General features: G+C 35.6%; 1 protein-coding gene across 2 annotated transcripts in view; it reads right to left on the minus strand.

Annotated features, from left to right (window-relative positions):
• Window positions 1-23,604, minus strand: part of slo (calcium-activated potassium channel slo) — a 514,476-nt gene that overhangs the window by 233,273 nt on the left and 257,599 nt on the right. For both annotated transcript variants that reach the window (XM_085825984.1, XM_085825983.1), the window contains exons 3-4: window positions 21,617-21,678; window positions 353-449 (exon numbers count right to left, since the gene is read on the minus strand). In XM_085825984.1, coding sequence (XP_085682110.1) covers window positions 353-449; window positions 21,617-21,678 — 159 coding nt within the window. The remainder of the gene's footprint in view (window positions 1-352; window positions 450-21,616; window positions 21,679-23,604) is intronic.

Raw genomic sequence — 23,604 nt, forward strand, 5'->3', positions numbered from 1 at the left:
GACCACAACACCACGAAAGCAGGCCAAGAAGGCGGGATAAATACCTTATATAACCCCCTTTTTAAAGAGCGATTGGGGTTTTAGGGAACCCAATCCTGGGTGTGGAGACTCATCATCCGCTAGCCTTTTAGTTCGAGCGCCACTGTAGAGACATTAGGTTATTTCGAAGCAGGAGTGATGGAAAAAGAGCAACGCCTTGGTCGGGAATCCAACCGCGGGCATCTGAAATGCACGCCGAGGGTGCAGACCACCGCACCACGAAGGCATGTCAAGAAGGCGTTATAAATACCTTATAACCTTTTTAAAACTTTCTTAGGCATTTAAATAAAATTAAAAGTTTTATACTACTTACGCGTATAAAAAAGTAGACCATAAAAAATATATTGAGTGCTAAGTCAATCTGCTGCGTAGTATTTTCGGACCACGAATGACATGTCTCCACTTTGTCCCTGGAAAAAAAAGAGGAATTAGTCATTGTATGTTTTATTAAAAAATGTTTGTCCCTGAAAAAAAAAAAAAAAAAACAGGAATTAGTCATTGTACCATTTATTAAGAAATGTTTGTTCCTGAAAAAAAAAAAAAAACAGAAATTAGTTGTTGTATCATTTATTAAAAAATGCCGTAAAGATAATGCATAAAATAACATTAAGAAGCTGAGATTTTATAATACAAAAGGTGGCTACTGAAATGAATTAATGGCCGTGTACATGAAACTAAACAGTTTATAAAGTATACCCTAATTTTATAACAGTTATTTTCAAGTTTATGAAACTCTCCTATCTCCTCTAGGTTCGCTTTACAATTCCTTACCAGAATCTCGTTAAATGCAAATGAGAATTAGGAAGCATTCAAGTCACTAAGTTCCACTGACTTCGAGAGAGAGAGTTAGAATTCCTGAAAAGCGTGCTAAGTTAAGCCCAAGTGGAAGCTTTGTTGTATGCCCTGAGAAAGGGGCCGTCTATACATCTTTATTTAGAGCAAATAATGGGTAACTAACCTTTCTTGAATTTGCGTTTCTGCTCTTGGAACTTAAGCGATTATTCGCTTAGTTGTTCACCAAGTTATTCAACGCATAGTTTAGTAGAATAAAAAGGAGGAACACTACAAGTTTAAAAGTCTTGAAAATTTGTTGTTGCTAATCTCACTTATCTGACTTAATCAGAACAAGACCACGAATTTTATCATGGCAAGAATTGCGTCTGTCCAGGCATGAGCTTTGAGCTGCATATAGTGACAGTACGACTTTCTCCCCTTTCGCTCCCTTTTAGAGAAGAGCACCCAGGGGTCGGATCCAAGGATATCCAAGCTCGTCATGTATTCTGTGAATGCCGCCCCTGTCCCACAGAAATTATAAATTTACACACATCCCTGCCTTCTCTGGGATTCGAATCCGGGCCTTTCAATACTGAAGTCAGCATAACTAACCATTATCCCGTCTTAGCATGGGTAAATTTGTAAATCTAATATTATTAAATATCCATTGGTAATTATTTGTATAAAAAAACACTAAACTTAGTGGCGCAAACAGCCTTAATGGGCCAAGGCCTGCAGTGCTCTGAAATCTGCTTTCTTCACCGTGGGCCCCGGGGTGCGTAAGCATATGCCCTGAACAAATGGTCCTCTTGTCGCAGGACTCCCAGTGTTTAGTTCCCAAGCGAACTTGGTATTCATTTTATCGACCCGAGGGATGGAAATCAAGGGATGAAAGGCTGAGTCGACCTTGACCAGCCTGGGGTTCGAACCCCGGACCTGTGGTGCTGCTACGCGATGCGCTAGCTACTGTGCCACCGTTCCTCAACTATTTGAAAGATAACGGAAAAATTCCCGCCCAACCGGTATAGTGGGCAGCGTCGCTGACTATCGTGCCGAATGGCCCGGGTTCAATACCGGAGAAGGCATGGATATTTGCAAATGTATAGTGTCGGTGAGGCATGGCGGCACTCTAAATATGCGGCGAGCCGAAATTCCTCTCGTGTGGTCTGGTGGAAGGAAAGAGCGGTGGGAGACTGTCGGTCGTATTGTTTACGGGTGCTGTACAACAAAATTGGGGGCGAAGCAGAGTTAATTAGCACTGTCACCTGCAAAGTGTTCAGTGCCGTTGCCAACGGCAGACGTAATCTAGCGCTCCTTGCTACGAGGAATTTCGTGATCTTGGGCTGATGTTACTCTCAGACAAGTGAGCATAAGTAACAACAACAAAAATAAGAATTTTAAACAGGTACCACATATGACAAAAATAACAACAGCCATGACGTGTTTTTGTCATATGCGTCAATTAATTAAACATAGTTAAATAAAACCGATTAACACACCTTGCACACACACAAAAAAAAGGCGTGGGGGGGACAATTTCATATCTACTACTGGACCGTTCTACTGAACCGACTGTCGAAATTTAACTCGAGTTTTCCATGTCTCGAAAGTGCGACTTAGGATATAAATTACATTTAAAGGAAGATAATTAAAAAACAGTCAAAGTCTTTAATCCGGATGTCCATAACCCAGAATGATCTATAATTCGGACCTCAAAGCTACAAACTTTCTGCGCATGCGTAAACGCATTAATGCGTTTACGCATGCGCATAATACGTTTACGCATGCACATAGGCGTTTACGCATGGGACTAATACGTTTACGCATGCACGTTTAGTGTATAACGGACGGTATAAGCTAAGCTAAAAGTATCTAATTATCTATTTCAGTTAATGTTGCAGATTGCGTTGTTCCTTAATCTTCGAATTGGATCCGGCTTATTATTTTTTGCAGACTGTTAGAGCAATTTTATAAAAGTAAGCTTGAACTTTCGATTATGTACAAAAGAATTTCCGATTCTGGAGCTGCCAAAGGATCTACAAAGCGAAAGCATGTTTCGATGTCCATCAAAAAAAAAGTGGAATTGCTGCTAAAAAGGGATAAAGGCATATCCTTTGTTTCTCTAGCCATTCCGAGATCTGTTTATCAATTTCACGCTGCTCTGCGGGGGGGGGGGGAACGTAGCGGCGCGCAATGAACTGGAAGTTGATCTGTCAGCACTATCCTTATCGTCAGGGCAGATGTTTTTATTTTATTCGGCTTATAATTCCTTACTAAACGTAGTATTTCATCTCGATGTACTCCGTCTTTGATATGATTTAAATCAAATTCCTCGTCATTATAAATATCACGAATACACATCAAATAGTTTTCTGGTTACAATTTTCTAATTTCGACTATGCGTAATGTATGCTTCACGCATGCGCTCGTTGAAAGAAATGTTTAATAAAGTAAACAAATAAATATTAAACTCTTTCTTTTTGTAAATTTTGATACCCTTTAGATCATAATTGCTCTTTATTTCATAAATTACGGTTTCATATTTTTAATTTTATAATTTCTGCATGCCATCTTACCAGATTTAAATTGATGATCTATAATCCGGAAAATTCGATAATCCGGAATCGCCGAAGTCCCGACGAGTCCGGATTAAAGACTTTTGACTGTATAACAGCCCCCCCCTAATTTGTACACCGGGCAAAAGAAAAAAAATGGGGCAGTTCTATATTTTCCGTTCTACTGCACCGGTTGATGAAATTCAAATTGCGTTTTTCATGTCTCGAAAGCGCAACTTAGGATATATATTAGATTTATATGTAGCATTATTCTATATATTCTAACATATTCGACACAAAATTGGACTTTTTTATCCAGTTAACTGTGATTGACGAGTATACTCGTTATGGAGAAGAGACGCGATTTTGTGTATTGACGAGTATACTCGTCATGCGTATATTATATTAATGAAATGGAAGGATAAGAGGGAGGTTTATTTAGTAAGTACTGCACATAATGACAACGTAATAGAGAAAGAGAAAACGAAAATAATAACAAAGAAACCGGAGGTAGTGATCGATTATAATAAAAAAATGGGTGGAGTAGAAATGAGCGATGGAATTATCATAGCGTACTCCACAGCAAGAAAACGACTCAAAAAGTAATACAAAAAGATATTTCCCCATTTCTTAAACATTATGTATCTGAATGCATTCATATTATAGAAAAAAATTGGAACATTATCGCGTATAAATTTTTTGCTCAAATTTATTGAAGACACCTTTGCGACGCATCCAATTGAAAGAAATAAATCGACACAAACTCGGCCATTTAGACCTAATATAAGCCAATTAAGTGGGAATCATGTTCCCGATTATATACACAGAACATCGGGAAAAAAAAAAAAAAAAAAAAAAAAAAAACCACCCTTCGCGAAGGTGTTTGCATTACTGCATATGTAAGATCAGGAAGGAATTGCGTGACTGGTGTTCGATTTGCAAAGTTCCATTGTGTATAGTACCCTGTTTCGCTGAACATGACTTCACAGCAGGAATTTAAATTCTTACTTTTATAGGTATAATATTTCATTTAATGTATTGCGTTTTTAGTTTAATATGTATGTAATATATGCTTATGTTAACGAAATAAGTAAATATTAGTAATACAATTTTCAATTTTATAAAATAAACCCATCTTTTTCATCCAATATCTTACCAGCGCAGCTTACACTGTGATTGACCAATATACTCGTCATGGCTCGATTCTGGCGACAGAAAGCGGTGCACACTCTTAAACGAGAGCGCCACATTTAACTGGTTAAAATAACATATTTCGATTCTACTACTCAAATTATGCCTAGATATTAAATTTTGTTATTTTTTGTGAGACATTTATAGATAAATTTAAAAATTTAGTTTGGCGCATTTTTTTCTGTTTGCGCCCAGAATAATTCACTCGGCTAACTTCTTAATTTAGAGCAACCTATTTTCCTTTCATTTCCTTTATTGTATATAAGCGGAAAAAAGGTCATCGTTCATGTTTGCGAATAATTTTAACAAAGTTCGTGAATCACATATGGTGTTATTATCGCTTATAACGAATAAGCCAAATTTCAAAACGCACCAGTATGACTGATCGAACTTTCTGTACCGACATTAGAGGATTAACAGAGCTTAGTGGAGCAATTAAATTAAAGAAACGTTGAAATCTAAAACACGGCCTAAATCAGGCACATATAAGCAGCAGAACAATCACCATACTATCTGAAATAACTTTAAACAGAATTAACAACTAAAATGTGAACTTAAAGTTTAGAAGATAGTGGGATTTACCAGTTACACCAACAAATAACACATTATTACATACTTTATAAAGCAAAATATAACACATGTTACATGCATCGAAATAAAAACGTTACTTACATATACAAAGAAATAAAATAACAGACTATTATTAACATTTTAGTTTTTCTTAAAACAGAGAGGATACATATTTTATGAAGTTTGACAATTTCAATTTAGTCACTGTATTTCGACATACATCATTTAAAGTATTAAAACGCACCAATATATAAATTCACCAATATGTAATTCTTAGGAAATTCTGAATAAAAAACTCTCTGACTAAAATTGACGCTAAACTAAACTTTTTTGAACGTATGCTTAGACATGCATTTACTTTAAGATGATGATAAAAATTTTATACATTTAAAATGTTTTAAGAAAAGTTTATAAAAATTATTTAAAAGTACAAATTTTAAAAACAGATCATAAAATAATGAGCGAATTTTATTTGGAATGAACCTGAATTTCGAATCCTGGAAGAAGGAATCAAGTAAGCTTAATAAAAAGAGACATTAATAAATAGATACCAAATTCAACTAACAAAAACAAGTTAAAATTTTGAGAGCCAATTTTTTAAAAATTATTCGTGCGATTTTTACAAAACTTGGCAAATTACAAAATTTGAGTAGTAGAATCGAAATGTGGTAAAACATTGATATGTTGAAAAAGTCCGATTTTGTATCATAATAGCTATTTTAGAACAATGCTAAATATAAATCTAATATATATATCCTAAGTCGCGCTTTGGCGACATGGAAAACGCAAGTTAAATTTCGACAATCGGTCCAGTAGAACGGGAGATATAGAACTGTCCCATTTTCTTGGTGGAAGGCGTACCATTATGACAGAGATTTGAAAGAGCAGTAGCATACATTAAATCAATAAATTAATCCTGACACAACTCTTCTTTCTTTCTTTTTTTTATTCGATCATTTCTCCTGGATATTCTTTTTTCCGTTCGAATGTTCTTTGTCTACGTTTCGGAAAAGACTAATTTTAACGATTTCTGAATTTTTCTTTAACTTATTTTTTTCTTCCTTCTTATTTTTTTTCTAAATCTCACCCTTTACACTCCCCCCCCCTTATAAACTTTTTCCAATTATCTCTCCTTCGTGTATGTACAGCCGCATTTATTTGCATCTTTCACGATTAATTATCTGCTAATTTTATTTTAAACTCGAAAATAAAATTCTTTTCCTAGATCTGAAAACAAATTTTGATTTCCATTAAAAGTTCGTTTTACTTCCTTGTACGAATTAAAGGAAGTTTTATAATCAGGAAAAATTCCTGATACCATATTTCAACGAAAATATCCATTTTGACCGCTATCGAAGGCAATTTAACGATGCTTTTGCGTGACATCTGTACGTATGGAGAGAATAAAGGATTCTTTCCCCCCAAAAAAAACTTATAAAACTGATTTAAAATGGATTCAAAAGAGATTTTTTCCGTGGCATCTGTACGTACGTATGTGGGCATGTTTGTATGTATCTCGCATACTCAAAAACGAGTAATCTCAGAACGTGGAAATTTTGTATATAGGACAGCTAAAGGATGTAGTAGTGCACTTCCCTTTTTGGTGGCAATCGGGCGCACTAAAAGTAAATAAATAAATATATATATACACAAACTCTGTTACTCGGCTCGTGAACTCAGTGTTTCTATATGTTGGTAAATTGTGCATTTTTTTTTCCTTTAAAAATGATTGAATTATGTTGTTCTTCTCTTCCGGTTAAGGTTTTTATGCTTTTAGATAACCTTCATGCAATATTTGTAGAATTATCAACAATTTAAAAGTTGACTAAATGCGGCTAAGCCTAATTTTTTTACTATAGTAGCCATAGTTGTTTACATTTAAAACTTGGCAGAATAACGGATTTGTTGCCTATCTAGGGAAACTAAGTTTCGGAACAACTGTTTCTTTTTTATTTGTCTAATTTCTTTTATACATCGTTTTAGATTTATTATAGTATTTGAATAGAACCTGCGCCGACGATTAGATAATTCTTCATGTGATATAAATTTGAGCCTTCTGAGTTATAAAATGAATAAGATGTAACGCTGTTAAGTGAACCCAGCGTCAGTGGTCGCTACGGTAAACAAATGTAGTGACTTTTAAAGAGTGTAATTATTATATTGTGGTTTATGCGCTGTCGACGAAGTATATTTAACTCAATTCAACAATTTTAAATGAAATGCAGGAAAAATACGTATAATTTTATATTCCGTGCAAGGATGTCGTGTAGTGTACACATCAAATTTTTTAATTTCCATATAAGAAAGTGTGCCTTTTGTAAAATTTCCTATCATTAACAGTTACTCAACTCTTGTTCTACTCTATTCCTTTATTTCATGCATCACACCGAAGACCTGAGTACTTCTGTTTTCTGACTTTATTGTCTTTTTAAGTTTCCTATAATACCATCATTGTTTTATAATCCTATAAGGTATTTCTCCCGCCTTCTTGGCATGTCTTCGCGTAGTGGTCTGCACGCTGGGCCCGTATTCCAGAGGTCTGTGGTTCGATTCCCTGCGAAGGCGTTGCTCATTTTCATCTCTCCTGCTTTAAAAATTACCTACTCTCTAGAATATCATCAAATGTCTTTTGGGTTACCGTAGTATTTTTTATCAATTTTTCTAAATTCCTGTTTTTTCACACTATGCTCAAAACTTTACTCACAGTTTACTAGACACTACCCTCACAATTAATTAATTTTCTTTTTATTCACAAACCTTTTTTATTTCGACACTTATAAAAGAAATTTTAATTTTTTCTAATTTTACAGAAAATGTTTTTTCACGTTGCATTTTAGTTCTTAAAAGTGTTTAAATTATTTTGATATTTAAGACTAGAATTTATTCCGGTCCTTTAACTTAATCCATTAGTTAAAGTGAAGCGAAGTCACCTGAATTAAGATCACGATGGTTTTGTGTTTCTAATCTAGGCAATTCGTTGTTTTCTTCTTTTCCAATTATTTACTTTTATTACTATATTTTTACTTCTTTGTACGAAGTAAAGAAGGTATTCTAATGGGGAAAATTTTCGGTTATCATATTTTAACGAAAATATCCATTATGACCGCTATCGAATGCAATTTAACTATGTTTTTGCGTGACATCTGTAAGTAAGGACAGAATAAAGACTCTTTGTCCCAAAACGGGTTGCCAAAGAGGATTTAAAATGGATTTAGAAGAGGTTTTTTCGTGATGTCTGTACGTATGTACGCATGCATCTCGCATAACTCAAAAACGAGTAGTCTCAGAACGTGGATATTTTGTCTTGAATGCTGAAATTCACTGCTATAACATGTAGTTGTGCACCTCCCTGTTTAGTCGCAATCGGCCGCACCAAAAGTATATAAACATATGCAAGAAAATAAAGAATATGTAACAGATTAAATTAGCAGCGAAAATTAGTTCCCTTGTGTATTCTAAAACAGTAACTATTATTTGCACTGCGTCATTTCGAGAAAAATCTATGTCATATGACTCTTACATAATTCTGATCATTTAAATGGAACTATAACGTCAAGCAGCCAATAATAATTTTACAGATATATTAGCTATCCAATCAAAATTCTTTGAGAACCAAAACCAATTCAGTCTGAATTAAGATTTCATCCTAAACATAATGCACTTGCTTTCTACGCTTTGGCTGGACTGCAGTCTTTCTGCTACTTCTTTCTTACTGCAAATTTATCTAAAACGTAAGCTTTTTCGAATAGGCAAATTTAATGTGCCAACTTGTTTGTGGCCGCAACATGATGTTAAAATAAAAAAAATGAAGATTTAATCTGCCTTCGCCTCCAATTTCCTATTCATTATCGATCAACACTCAAAATTTCTAGTAGTTATTGTTCCTAAGTTTGTTTTTATCATATGTATATATATATATATATATATACCCACTTTATTACTAGGCTCCGTGACCTCAGTTTTTTTTATTCTTATATGTTGGTAAATTGCGCATTTTTTTGCTTTAAAAATCGATTGAATTGTGCAATCTTTTGAAAAATGATTTTCGTTAGACTTTTAAATTTTATTTACTTACTTTTAGTGGCACTTTTTATAAGGCAAAAAAAAATTAGTACAAACATTTTAAAGAGAACCTTTTCATTTATAATAGTTTTAAAACCAAACAAAACTGCCCATAAACTGAAATATTTAAATGAAGCATTTAAAAGGTCATTCACATGAAACGTGAAGGGCGTTGCTTAGAAACATTTGTTTAAATGCTAGCGTTGCCTAGTATTTTGGGATTACGGTTACAGTCATTTGTCTTGCACTAAATGTTGCTAGATACCAAAAGTAACATTGAGTAGAAATTTTATTTCATTTGCTCACTAGAATAAATAAATGTATAGCGGTTTCGATTATCCTACATAAAAGACAATATTTGATTAATTCAAGTGTCATACATTGAAACCTAAATATTTCCATATTATATATGTCGAGACTGACAATTTTCGTTGAGTGTTAACAAGCAGGTAACAGTGTTTCACAGACGATTAAGTATTTCTCATTTAATGGTGGTGTATTTAATTATGGCAAAGCACACTAGGGCTATCTGCCTAAGAGGAGGGATGCCTTTCGTGGAGGACTTTCTAAGGGAAACTGGCTCGTATACACGTTACACATGGGGAAAACCACGAAAACACCCATGCAGCCAGCCCGTTCGCGGGATTCGAACCTCGGACCGAACTACCAGTGTTCAGCGACTTTACCGCTCGGCCGCTGGTGGGCCATATTTCTCATTTAATGAATTCAGTTCTCAGTTCGCGACAAGGCAAAAATACATAAAAACTCAAAATATCTATATTAAAAATTACGAAGTAAATCTTAAACACTTATTTCCTCGAAAACATTCCAGAAAGGATTAAGCACGATTTAATTCGCAATAATAAATGAAGGCGCTATCTTGGTTGTTGCGAAGCTTAGTCTCTCTAGATTGGAAACAAATCTATTATTCTGCTGTTTCAAACGTAAGCAAACATGTAGACCATGTTATTTAAATATTAAGCTTAACCGCACCTAAAAGGCTTTTAAATTGTTGATAATTTCTACAAACATTGCTTGCAGATTTCCTAAAGGATAAAAACTTTAACCGGAAGATAAGAACAACATAATTCAATCATTTTTAAAGCAAAAAATGTACAATTTACAAACATATAAGAGTCAAGAAACTGAGATCAGTGAGCCGGGTATGACTGAGTGGATATATACGTTTGGTGCGGCCGATTGCAACAAAAATACGAGGTGCACATTTACATGTTATACCACTCCTATATACAAAATTTCAACTTTCTCAGGCTACTCATTTTTGAATTATGCGAGATAAATACATACGTACGTACGCAGAGACCCCACGAAAAATTCTCTTAAGAATTCATTTTAAAGCAGTTTTATAATTTTTTTGGAGGAAAAGAGTCTTTTATTCTGTCCTTATGCACAGATGTCACGCAAAAACATCCTTAAATTCCATACGACAGAGATCAAAACGGATATTTTCGTTGAAATATGCTGCCTGAAACTTTTCGCGATTACTATACTTCCTTTTTACTTCGTACAGGGAAGTAAAAATATAATTGAGAACTGCATTTTATACTTTTAAATCTCTTAGTTTGTCAGAACTGCAGTTCCTGCTAATTCTGAATGGGAGCAGGTAGCTTACCTGAATGGGAGCAGGACACGAATTAAATTTTTATCAAAATCATTGGCATATGCAAAGAAAACATAGGGAAGATTTAGGTAAGTTATTACCAAATATATATGTTTTTGTACCGTAAAATACGGGAATACCTCCTTAAATTTCTATCAGATACATTACGTTTATGTACAATAATAAATTAAGAAGATTTACGTAAATTTGTACTAAACATATACGCATATGCGAAACAAAAAATTGGAGAAATTTAGGTATATGCTATAAATACATCTAAATGTTTCCGAAAAATATACGTAAATCCCTGAAATTTACGAATATTATACGTGAAAGTTACGAATGAATTGCAATCTTTCGCATAAATATATCTAAACTTTACGCAAAACGTAAAAACGCAAATTATAACGTAAAAATATACGTTAAATATGTAATATTTGTTTCCTGGATACTTTTTATGATATTTTTGCGTTCAACATGAACGTTTTTTATACGAAGGGACATTCGTAAATTTCAAGTATTTTTCTCGTGCAATTTACGAATGTATATGCTGCCTGGGTACGCTCCTGCGTATGTAGAAGATACGACAGAGATGAGAAGGGTTAAAACTACTCTTTATTCTCATAGCGTACAGCCATTTCCCCTCTTCGGGATACAAAGACAAGCACTTTTGGTCTCAAAATGTAGAAAATAAGAACTAAACTAAATAAGAACCAAACTTAGATGCTTTACAGAGAGTAGTAACGCAAAGATTGGCCCTTTACGTATGTAGGGAGTAGAATGCAAGAAACTACAATAAGTCTTCAAATATCAGCGAGAACTATTCTCTGGCCTTAAAGACAGACATGAACTGACTGAAAAGCACGCGCGTGGTAAGGCAGCGAGAAGTTTCTCCCTCTCTTTTGGCTAAAAGCCATTTCTTAAATACTTACACAGTTTACAAGCTCATTTGCATAAACAAATCTAATCGCTCTTATTTTAGCCGGAAATGGAAAATAAAAGAGTTTTAAAATAAAATAAATGTTAGTAAAGCTTAAAATCCTTACTTGTTAATCAAATTTTATTTCGGTGGACGTAGGCTCAGGCCTGGGTACGAAAACAGTGTACCTGGGAATTGTTCTAAGCCTATGTAACTTCACGTATAGAATTCGGATTAGATAAGAATATACCATACGTTTTCGGAGGTAACTCAGTCCTTGAGGTGATATGGCAGAGAGGCAATTGGTCAGGAAGTCACGTGATGGCAAGAATTTAAGAGATTGGTGAAGAGTATGAAGTTAGGAAGCAACATGTTAATCAGTCAAAATGATCCAAGACGCAAAAACATCGTTAAATTGCATTCGATGGCTGTCAAAATGTATATTTTCGTTGAAATTCGAATACCCAAAATTTCTCGCGATTGCAATACTTTACTTCGTAAAAGGAAATAAAAATGAAATCGGCTGCAAGTAAGAAATAGCAGAGATCTGAACATGTTATTAACAAAAATAGAGCCGGTTACTGATAAAATGACTCAACCAATAATTAGCCAAATTTGATTTTATCATTTAAATTATTAAGGTTTTAAGGTATTTCTCCCTCCTTCTTCGCATGCCTTCATGGTGTGTTGGTCTGCAAGCTGGGCGCGTATTCCAGGGGTCAGCGGTTCGATTCTCGGCGAAGGCGTTTCTCATTTTTCATCTTGCCTGCTTCCAAAAAATACCTAATGTCTCTATAATGTTATAATGTTATGTATAAGTTATGACATTATTATCATTAGACTGTTTTTGTCAAAGTAAATACAAGTTTTGCACATGTGTTCTCTAGTATGATAAGGAATATAATTTGCGCAAGTGCAAGGACAGTTTGAAATAAGAAGAAAGGAACATTTCACATTTATAACGTAAAAACTTTACGGCTTACCACATTTACGAAGAGCTGTCCCAACTTTCCCGTTTGAACTCATCACCTTGAACATCGATCAGAGCTACGGTTACAGCAACAAACACATATCAGCGAGAACTATCATATTCTATTCAACTGCTTACAGATGAATTAGATGTAAAGAGCATGTTCCACTTCGGAAATGTTTCACCAGAGTCAACGTGTCATGAAGTCTTCACCTTTCAGACGGATTAATTTTGCTTGGAGGAATTCAATGTTTCTGAAGCGTTGCAAATGCATCTCGACTAGGCATGTGTAATTTTAAATTAGTCAACCGGTTCAGCAGAGCTCTGATATACAAATGCGTAAATAACACGTTGGTATTTATCCAAATGCCATGCATATTTCAGAAACTTTGTATAAGCTTTTAATCATTTATTCACATTTATGTCGCAGGAATATATAATTCAAATTATGGATTTATAGTTATAAAGCCCGGTTTTTCTTATCATTCAGATCAACTCTCACTTTGGGACAAATTAATACAGATTTAAATTAGTTTTGAAGCTGGCAAAGGATGCTAGTTGGTTACGATTTTGTATTTTTGAGCGAAAGTGACTGCCGAAAAAGAATGAAAATTAAATCGCTACTAGAGCTTTTTGTAACAATTCGATCCCTTGTAGAGACTTTAGGTTATTTCGAAGCTGAAGAGACGTGAAAAATGACCAATGCCCTCGCCAGGACTCGAACCACGGATCTCTCGAATACGCGCCGAGCGTGCTGACCACTACACGACGAAGGCATGCTAAGGCGGCGAGAAAAATACCTCACATAGTCCCTGTTTCAAAGGGTCACTGGGGATTAGGGGAGCCAATCGCCAAATACTGGTGGTGGAGAATCATCAACCACCACTTTTTTAATTCGGGCGCCACGGTAGGCGTTAGGTTATTTCGAAGCTGAAGAGACGTGAAAAATGAGCAATGCCCTCGCTGGGACTCGAACCACAGACCTCTCGAATCGATCGTGCTGACCACTACACCATGAAAGAATATCGAGAAGGCGGGAGAAATACCTTATAGCGTATTGTCAGTTTTACTCCCTCCTTAAACTATACACATGGCTAAAGGAGGTAATTCGAATAAGTCCGAAAAAGCACAAATTAGTGTCCCCACAACATGTTTTTACTAATTTTACAGTAATGTCTCTGAGTGACAAAATTTACGTCCACGACAATTCTGTCAAACTTCAACAAAAAAATTATTTACTTGAAATCCTTAACAGTTTCACAGTAATCATCGTAATATATTGTTGCTTATAAAAGCCATAATATACTGCTTCAATTGAAGAGCACTGTTTACTGACATTTAAATATCGCGAAGATATATATGGAGATTAACAGGAATTTAAATTGCTTACACCACAGAAATACCATATAGGAAAATTAAACTATGGTGTTCGTTGCAAATTGTTTATTTTAAATAAATAACAAACACTAACAATTTTATATTAAAAACACTTAAATTAGGTTTTATTCAACTGGCGAATAAAACGAAATTTGCAATGGAAATGGAATGGAACTAACCTTTGGGTATGTTGACATAAATTCAGTAACATCAATTTTTACATTCAATAAAGAAGTGTTTATTGAACATGTCTTGTAAATTTCTATGTTGCTTCATTCTGAAATTAGACTTAAAAAACATGCTGTTCTTTAGCTTTTCAAGGGCAGACGCGCTTTAATGTGCAGTTTTAACCTTTTTCCTCCCGACGTCAAGAAAGTGAAGTTCCGTATCCTTGAAGTGCTGATCATCTCTGTGTACTCGATCGCATTTACATTAAACACGTAAAAACAATTCTCTGTTTTTTTGTTAAAATATATGAATTATTGCATATTTTATTTAATGCTATTTCCTGTAATATTGTATCATTCTATATCAGTACCGTTCGTAATGCACACAGAACAGATGGACAAATATCCTCGCACAGCTGTTCTCAGTGTGAGCACCCTTAATCAGTAGTTGCCTGCCGTCATATATAATTTTCCCCGACCGGCTAGAAGTTTCCAGCACCTTCCAGTTCTCGAAATTGCTGGAAGCCATACACAGCTACAGTTACAGTTACACAGGAATCGGACTAGTTACAATTACACAGGGATCGAACCAAAATGTCGCAAAAAGGTCGCCAAGCTTGGGGATTTTAGGTAAATTCTCGCCAAATTTCCCGATAAAAATTAGTCACTAAAACTAGCCATTTACCTCATTGTTAAATGGGCTTACTACTCTATCCCCATTTTTCTGGTTGTGCTTCGAATTCTAAAGCTTTTATATATCACATTATACAAGAGATACACCAGCGCATCAGGAAAGCATTTCCGACCATGCGTTCCTATGTGATTCCGAATCATCGGGTGAACCCTAGCCCTGCTAGAAGTTCTGAAACGTGGTACTGAGACATCCTGCATATGTGTACAGAGACTTTAATGAGTTCAGCTAGGAGAATTTCACGAGTTCTCCTAGTAATTAAGGGTGTCAGAAACCCCTATGCCGAAAATGATAAATTGGCCATTCTCGATGTACCTTTTCTCAAAAATCTGCTGTAGATACACGGTTGACATTTTTTGTGAAATTAAAGTATACCTATCTGATTAAACTGAAATAAGCTTTTGAAACATTTTGAATTTTAGAGTAATTTACAGAATATTTTGTTAGGCATAGTAAAATTTAGCACTTTTCTCACACAAAAATTAAAAAAATTCTTTTTTTCTTAGTATATCACAAAAAGCTCATTTCCGTAAATATTAGGAAACCTAATAAATAAGCCATAAAACTTTTAGATACCTGTGAGCAGTAGTTCCTGAGAAAAGGTACATCGAGTATAAAAAAATCACGTTTGGAGAAAAACCCGTTTTTGTGTAAAACTCCTCATTGATCAAAGCATTCCATAACAAATTAAAACTATATTTTTTACAGTTCTAATTTCCATAGAGATTATAAACAGTATTTTTAGAAAGATAAAAGTGCAGAGAATTTGAAAATGCAAAAATCCGAAATCATTATTTTTTGAAGATGTTTGGGTTCCAACACCCCTTAAGAATAAGGTATTGTTACGGATTTTGCATTTATTTAGCTATTTTTAGTAGAATTAATTAAAATTGTTTTATATTCCCGTGCAATGCAGCACGAGACTTATTTGAAGAGAAAGTTGCGCCGGAAAATTAAAATACAGGAGGGGATTTAACATTTTTAATAAATAGATGTCTCGTAATTGTACTCTTTTGCTAGCCAGAAAAATCGAGAAAATACCAGAATGTAGAAGAAGCGTATAAAAGCTGGAGGAAAACATCTCAATTCACTTGTTGCTCAGTTGTTTACTTAGTTCTTGTTATTGATTGTAACGAATTCGCGGTGAAATCGGTTTAGCTTTATCTGTTTTTAATTGAGTTCTATTTATACATTAGTAGTTCAAAACACATCTACTGTGAGACATTGCTATATTGCGCGAATATCTCTGAGGAAATTTCAGTATTTTTTATAATTTCTTTTGATAAGAATAAATTTTATTAACTTTTTATCGGCTTCATTCAATCCATTACGAACCCGTGCGAACGCAATAGTATGAAGAAATGATTTTATCGCTTTCAGTTTATTCATCAATAACACGGAGATAAAATTTGAAAGAAAAATTTAATATCTTAAGCTTTTTTGAATGGCAGCACACCGTTTCGTGGAAAATAACAGTATTTCATTTCATCAAAAGCAACACATTTCTTTTAAAATGCTCACTGTTCATCAAAATTTAAGAGACAAATAGTTTACGCACTGCCAAAGGGCAACATATTGCTTTTAAACCTTCGGGTTTGTTAATTAAAATATTGTTAACTCTTTGTTGCATCATGTCCACTCTAGTAGACAAAAGTTTAAATTTGTTTATTCTTCTGTAAATGCCTAAACAGATTCCATTCCTAGGCTGTATAGCATCACTAAGTAAAGCATTGCTATTTGGAAAACGGCTGCTACTTCTGTTTGCTATCTGGAAAACGGCTATTTCCAAGTTAGTACAATTTCTCATAGTAAACATTAGTATATAATATTGCTTACATTTTCTTATACTGCTATTTTTTATGCATAATTAGCAAATTCTTATCTTCGCTGGATGTGGTCGCCATATAGAGGACATTTTCAATATCTACGTTATTTATATTCTGAAATATTGGGTCCTTTCAGATGTGGTCATCTTGTAGAGTCATTAGGTTATCTTCAAGCTGGACACATGAAAAATGAGCAATGGCCTCGCCGGGACTCGAACCTGGAACTTTTGAATACGGGCCGAGTCTGCTATTATTACACCGCGATATTTCCTCTTCCAAAGGGCGACTGGGGATTAGGGGAAATCAATCGCCAAATCCACGTGGTGAAGAATCATCGTTCACCACCTCTTAGTTCGGGCGCCACTGTAGAATCATTAGGTTATTTTGAAGCAGGAGACATGAATAATGATCATTGGCCTCGCTGGGGCTCGAACCTGGATCTCTCCAATACGCGCCGAGTTTGCTAGAGTTAGACCCCGAGGCATGCAGAAAGGAGGAACAAGATACCTTATCATCTTAAGGTAATAATATCCATACATATATTTCATGCAAGATGAATTACAAAATAAAAATGTAAGGTATTTTTCCAGCCTTCTGAGCATGCCTTTGTGGTGTAATGGTCAGCACACTCGGCGCGTATTCGAGAGGTCCGAGGTTCGAGTCCCGGCGAGAACATTGTTCATTTTTCACGTCTTTCCGAATCCAAATACGTAATGTCTCTACAGTGGCCAGTATTTGGCGATTGGTCCACTAAAAAGTGGTGGGTGATAATTCTCCACCACCAGGATTCGGCGACTGGGTCCCCTAATCCCCAGTCGCCTGTTAAAAGGAGAGTATATAAGGTATTTATCCCGCCTTCTTAGCATGCCTTCGTGGTGTAATGCTCAGCACACTTGACGCGTATTCGAGAGGTCCAAGGTTCGAGTCTCTGGACCTTTTCGAGTTCCTGGTTCGAGTCCCTGGAGTCTTCGAGGACACTGCTCATTTTTCATGTCTCCTGCTTCGAAATAGCCTAATGCCTCTATCATCGAAAATTTTCTGCACATAAAATTACCCATTTCCATTTTTCTAATGAAAATCAGCTTATAATTGTTTATCCGATTAACAAAGTAAGTATTATCCGTAATAATTCCGTCTGTATAATTTCCGAGTGATACAGAACTACTATCAACTTCCTATAAGAGTTACAACTAAGTAAGTTGCTGTAAAGTAATTGCATTTAATGGAGGTAAACACAAGCTTCTTCAAGCAGAGCACTTAACTGAAAGAGTAAAGTAATTTGACCCTGATATATTTTGACTCAGTTTATGTAAGCCAATTATGGCTCCACCGCTCCGAAAGGAAACAGAATTATGAAACAATGTTGCCTTAAAGGCGGCGAGACACTTCTTCATCTTATTCCACCTCACCACTAATCTTCCAGTTCTCCATCCTATTCCCATCATATCACATGTCACTAATAAGCACGGAACGATAAGCGTGATTAGCGAAGACGTCATCACGTCTCGCTTCTTGTCCCTTCTGGTTATGAGTCTTAGAAAAATAAACGCCATATCAATTCATATGGGTTTTGTGGACACCACGCACAGAATAAAAATGCCCTTTTCCGCCTTATTGAAGGAAAAGAAAACTAGAAATGCCAATGGAAGTAGCATATCAAGATTGTATGTTGTCGCTTAGAAAATTGCAATTGCAAAAAATTGCATACGATGTTGAAAGCATATTTCGGTTCACAGAAAGATTTGTTTGCATTACTCGATAAACAATCGTGTTAACTTGCACAGTTATAAGCTATTTCTCTCGTCTTCTTAGCGTGCTTTCCTGGTGTGGTGGTCTGCACGCTACGCACGTTTTCCAGAGGTCCGTGGTTCGATTCCCGGCGAAGGGGTTGCTCACTTTTTACTTCTGCTGCTTTAAAAAAAATACTTAAGTGGCGCCCGAACTAAAAGGGTGGTGGATGATGACTCTTCACACCCAGGATTTGGCGATTGGGTCCACTAAAATCGCACTCGCCCTTTAGAAGGGGGAGTATATCCCGCCTTCTTAGCATGCCTTCGTGGGGTGGTTGTCTGCACGCTGGGCGCGTATTCCAGAGGTCCGTGGTTCGATTAACGGCGAAGGCGTTGCTTATTTTTCCATCTATCATACTTCGAAATAATCTAATGTTTCTATAGAATCATTAGAATTTTCAATGTCATGAAACTGAAGAAATGAGCAATGTCCTCACCGGGACTCGAAACCTGGACCTCTTCAATATGCACCGAGTAAACCGTTACACCACGAAGACATGCAGAAAGGAAAAAGAAAATACCTTATATCGATAGAACCTTATATACTCCCCCTTTTAAAGTGCGGCGAGGGATGAGGGGACCCACTCGCAAAATCTTGGTGGTGAAGAATTATCATCCATCTTTTAGTTCGGGCGCCACTGTAGGGCCATTAGATTTTTTCAATGTTATGAAACTGAAGAAATGCCCTCATAAGGACTCGAATCCTGGACCTCTCGAATACGCGCCGAATGTGCTAACCGTCACACCACGGAGCCATGCAGAAAGGAAGGAAAAAATACCTTATATCGATCGAACCTTATAGATTAATCTAAAGAAACTAAGTATAAAACAATTTATATTTTCTTAAATTACATGAGAAATTGGTTTGGATATTCCTTTTCCTTGTTATATACTTCATAAGTGTCGTCCAGACGGAAAAGTGGTTATCGACGCGGACCGCCCCACAAAAGGAAGCTTTTCCGAATCTCGGAGAAAGCATGGACGTTTGTAAATGTATAGTATCTGTGCGGCATGGGGTCACTCAAAATATGCGGGAAGCTAAAAAGGTCTCTTGAGTAGCTCCGATAGGCGAAGAGGGGCGGAAGACACTCGGAACCGCCCCCACAGGGTACTTGATGAAACTAAATGTTTACTCTAGAATATGGTAAAAATAAAAAAAAAAAAAAATAAAAAAAAAAAACTTTAAATTATAAAATTTGTATAATAATTATTCATCTTTTAATGTTTCAATACGACTCGTCAGAGGGTAGTAATAAATTCAACTATTTTAAATGCTTGAATTCATTACTACCATCTGACGCTAAACAATTAAAGAGAACTGGAAACACGTTTTTTTCCCTTTCGAAGGAGTTGACAAAGTGGCACGTGAAAATCCGAGTGTCTGCGCTATTTTTTTAGTGGAGTGACCCATTCGACCCGCTTCTACCATTTAGCCAAGAGCAAATGTGCTTAGATCCGCACCAGCTGTGTTCACACGACAGTATAAAGGGCATAAGTGGTTTAAGTCGAGTGGCGTTGCCAGGAAACCAGTCTGTGCTACGTCACAAAATGTGGTTTAGGACTCTTGGCATAAAGTTGGAAGTTTTCAACTTTATGTCGACTTATGATAAACGTCGACCCATCAGAGTGAACGCGCGAAACCTGAATAGGAAAACAGAACGGCCACATCCACGCATGCGCAAATTAGCTTCTGTAAGTGGATGCGGCTTAGACCCTGTGTCGCGGTTGAGACGGAATTCCCGCATTTTATTCCCTATGACTATGTGACATTTACATTCGCCAAATGAACGCAGCCTTATAATCATTTTACTTTTGACTATTACTGATACTGTAAGCAGTACTTCTGCTTACATCATTGGCAAGTCACTTGCAGACTTGCGGACGGTTCGAAATTTGCATAACGTCAGCTATTCCTAATACATTTGCTCTTGAGTGTATTATTTTTACCGCTGAAACTAGTTGTAAAAAAATCTACAGAAATTATTAACTTAAACAGTTTTAAAGAATATAATTTTTTAAGAGGAAACATGCGAGGATAAACACCTAAATGCTTTTGTTTTTATAAACAAAAGGAAGCATGGGAAAAACAAGTAATATAAAAAGAAAAAATTAAAGTCAATTCCTACGTAGGCCAACAAAGAAAAATGTTATTAATTATTTAAAATTTATTATTAATTTTTTTTAATTTAAAGTTTTATTTTAGTTACTTTTTATTAACATTATTAATATTTTTTCGTTTCTAATTGATGAAGCTGATGGTGGTCTATAATTTCTCATTCTATCCATCTTTTATAGTACTTCATTACTGCATAGTACCTTTCCAGTGAGTTTCGAGCTGTCCTGTTCATCCATTAATATTCCATCTAACGATTTCACAGGACTCGAGGCGACCTATGCTTGACCTGCTGCGAAGAGGTTTTGGCTTAGATTACTGCATAAGGTACAGTGCTATTTATTTATTTTGAAAAGCAAGGGACATTTTAAAGGGCTATATTTTAAACATGTATCATTATCACGTTAACACAGAAATATGAGAAGAACTTTCGCTACATAATGGGACTTTCCATCCGCTTCATCCGACTCTGTAAAACTACAATTCTTTAATTCCGTACACTTTAAAAATCTTGAGAGCTCTGTCTTACTGTTGCCACTTATTTTTGTTAGATTTTACAATCCCATTGATCACAGTCATGTACTATTGCTTATGAAATTAATTTTTACGCACGTGAGAATTTCTAATAAACGGTCATTATTTGTAAGTCTTATAGTATATTTATTGAATAAAAACAGCGGATCTTGAGTTCCGATAAACAGGAATCAATAAGTAGGAACTGACTTTAATATGTGAAAAAACTGCATTAACATCGAGTGTCATCCACTCCAAGTTAAAAAAAAAATGTATTTGAACTTGAGTGGACGAATAAAAAGTATTTTATTAACGAGTGAAAATTTGAACAAGATATAAGGAGAGTGTGAGCTAATAATAGTGGAAATTTAAAAAAGAAAAGTTAGCAGTCTTGCTGATACAATTATTATTAAATTAACAAAGTAATGCAAAACTTACCTGGACGCATCTATGAAATAAATTATTAAAGAAGCTATACTGAGAAGAAACACCAGCACCACCTAAAAAAACAATATCCAGAATTACTACACATGAAGACAACCATTTAACACATGTAAAGCAATACAGATTAAAATACCGTTTTTGAAAATAATAATCGAGCTTTGACAGAGAAATTACTTGTTTGAATACAGTAAATCGAACGTACGGGTTTTTCATTTGAATTCTTGTTGCACGAAAACTTATAAGGTTCTTCCCTCGTCTTCTTGGCATGCCTTCGTGGTGGGGTGGTCTGCACACTGGTCGCGTATTCCAGAGCCCTGCGGTTCAGTTCCCGGCGAAGGCGTTGCATATTTTTCATCACTCTTGCTTTAAAATAAATAACCTAATGTCTCTACAGTGGCGCCCGAACTAAAAGGGTTGGGGATGACGATTCCCCACACCCAAGATTTGGCGATTGGGTCCCCTAAAAATCCCCAGTCTCCCTTTAAAAAGGGGGAGTATATAAGGTATTTCTCCCGCCTTCTTAACATGCCTTCGTGGTGTAGTGGTGTGCACGCTTGGCTCGTATTTCCAGAGGTCCACCGTTCGATTCCCGGCGAAGGCGTTGCCAATTTTACATCTCTCTTGCTTAAAGTACTTAATGTCTTTACAAACTGACTTACGAAACTAAATAAAGAATATTATAATGTATTGTTTCCTCCGCACGGCTTCGTAATAGGTTGAATGCACAAGTACGATAATAAGTTAATAAAATTATTCTTATCACAAGAAATACAATGTCGCCCAGATGGTATAGTGGTTAGGGAAACCTACCACGGCACCTAAGGGCCTGGATTCGAAACCCGGAGAAGACATAGATGTTTGTAAATGTATAGTGTCGGAGCGGCATGGCGGCACTCTAAATATGCGGCGAGCCGAAAGTCCTCTCGTGTCGATTGGTGAAAGGGGAGAGAGGTGCGAGGCCCCCGATACCCCTGGGGTGCTATCCCTCAAAATGAATTAGTTCTTTTTCCACGATTCCTCTTTCGCGTTTTTCAAAATTCTTCCTGTTCCCGTGAAATCGGCGACTACAGTCCCCCATCCCCACTGCTCTTGAGGAGATGTCACAATGAGCCATTAAGAAGAGCTGGATTAGACTGAAGAAGATTGTCATTAGATCGAAGACATCTCTTAGTTTAGGCTCCTCTCGAAATCTTTAATTTCATTTTATTTGGAATTCTGGTACAATGTTAGCTGTTATTTTCACATCTTATATTAATCAGTATGGACATTTTAGACATTTAAATGGAAATAAAAGGAAAAAAAAAAAAAAAAAAAAAAAAAAAACCTTTAGCCCTTTATAAAGGTTATCAACATCGAATTCGGAATGGAACTAAGGAAAATGTAGGTATTTGTATTTGCATAAGTGAAAGAATTAAAAGCTGCAAAGGCGCAATTAAGACCAAAGCAGAAGTCGTTTTAGAAGAAAAAACGTCATTTTAGAATAACGTTTTAGAACGAATATTTATTCTGAAAGGTTTTATTATAACTCACCTTTATGCAGAATTTTGGAAGAATATTTTTTTTTTTTTTTTTTTTTTTTTTATATTAGGAAACGATCTTTTAGTTCATTGCAAAAAAATCATCGCAGAGTCTGAACATCGAGAGTCTCTTCTCTTTTAAATGCAGTATTAGCTTCATTTATACAAGTATCTGAGATTGTAAATATTTTTCAATTATTTCTTTTAAAAATTCTTTTTTAAAAATCTAAAATTTTTTTTGCTTTCGAGAGAGACCAATGTCCAGTCAGCCCCCCCCCCCCCACACTGTGTAGCCTCTTTGAGAAGGAGGTAATGAAAATTGATGATTTCGCGGAAACAGGAACATTTTTGACAACCGAGAAAACATCTATGTCTGTATTGTTTTATCTTTATCTATTTTCAGATACATTGTGCAGAAATATTTGGTAATTGTAAAATTATTATAATAAGTTTAAAGTAAATACC

The sequence above is a fragment of the Stegodyphus dumicola genome, chromosome 10 (genome assembly GCF_044657685.1).
Source record: "Stegodyphus dumicola isolate Sdum_Otavi_A_Nest chromosome 10, ASM4465768v1".
In the NCBI taxonomy this organism is placed as follows: Eukaryota; Metazoa; Arthropoda; class Arachnida; order Araneae; family Eresidae; genus Stegodyphus; species Stegodyphus dumicola.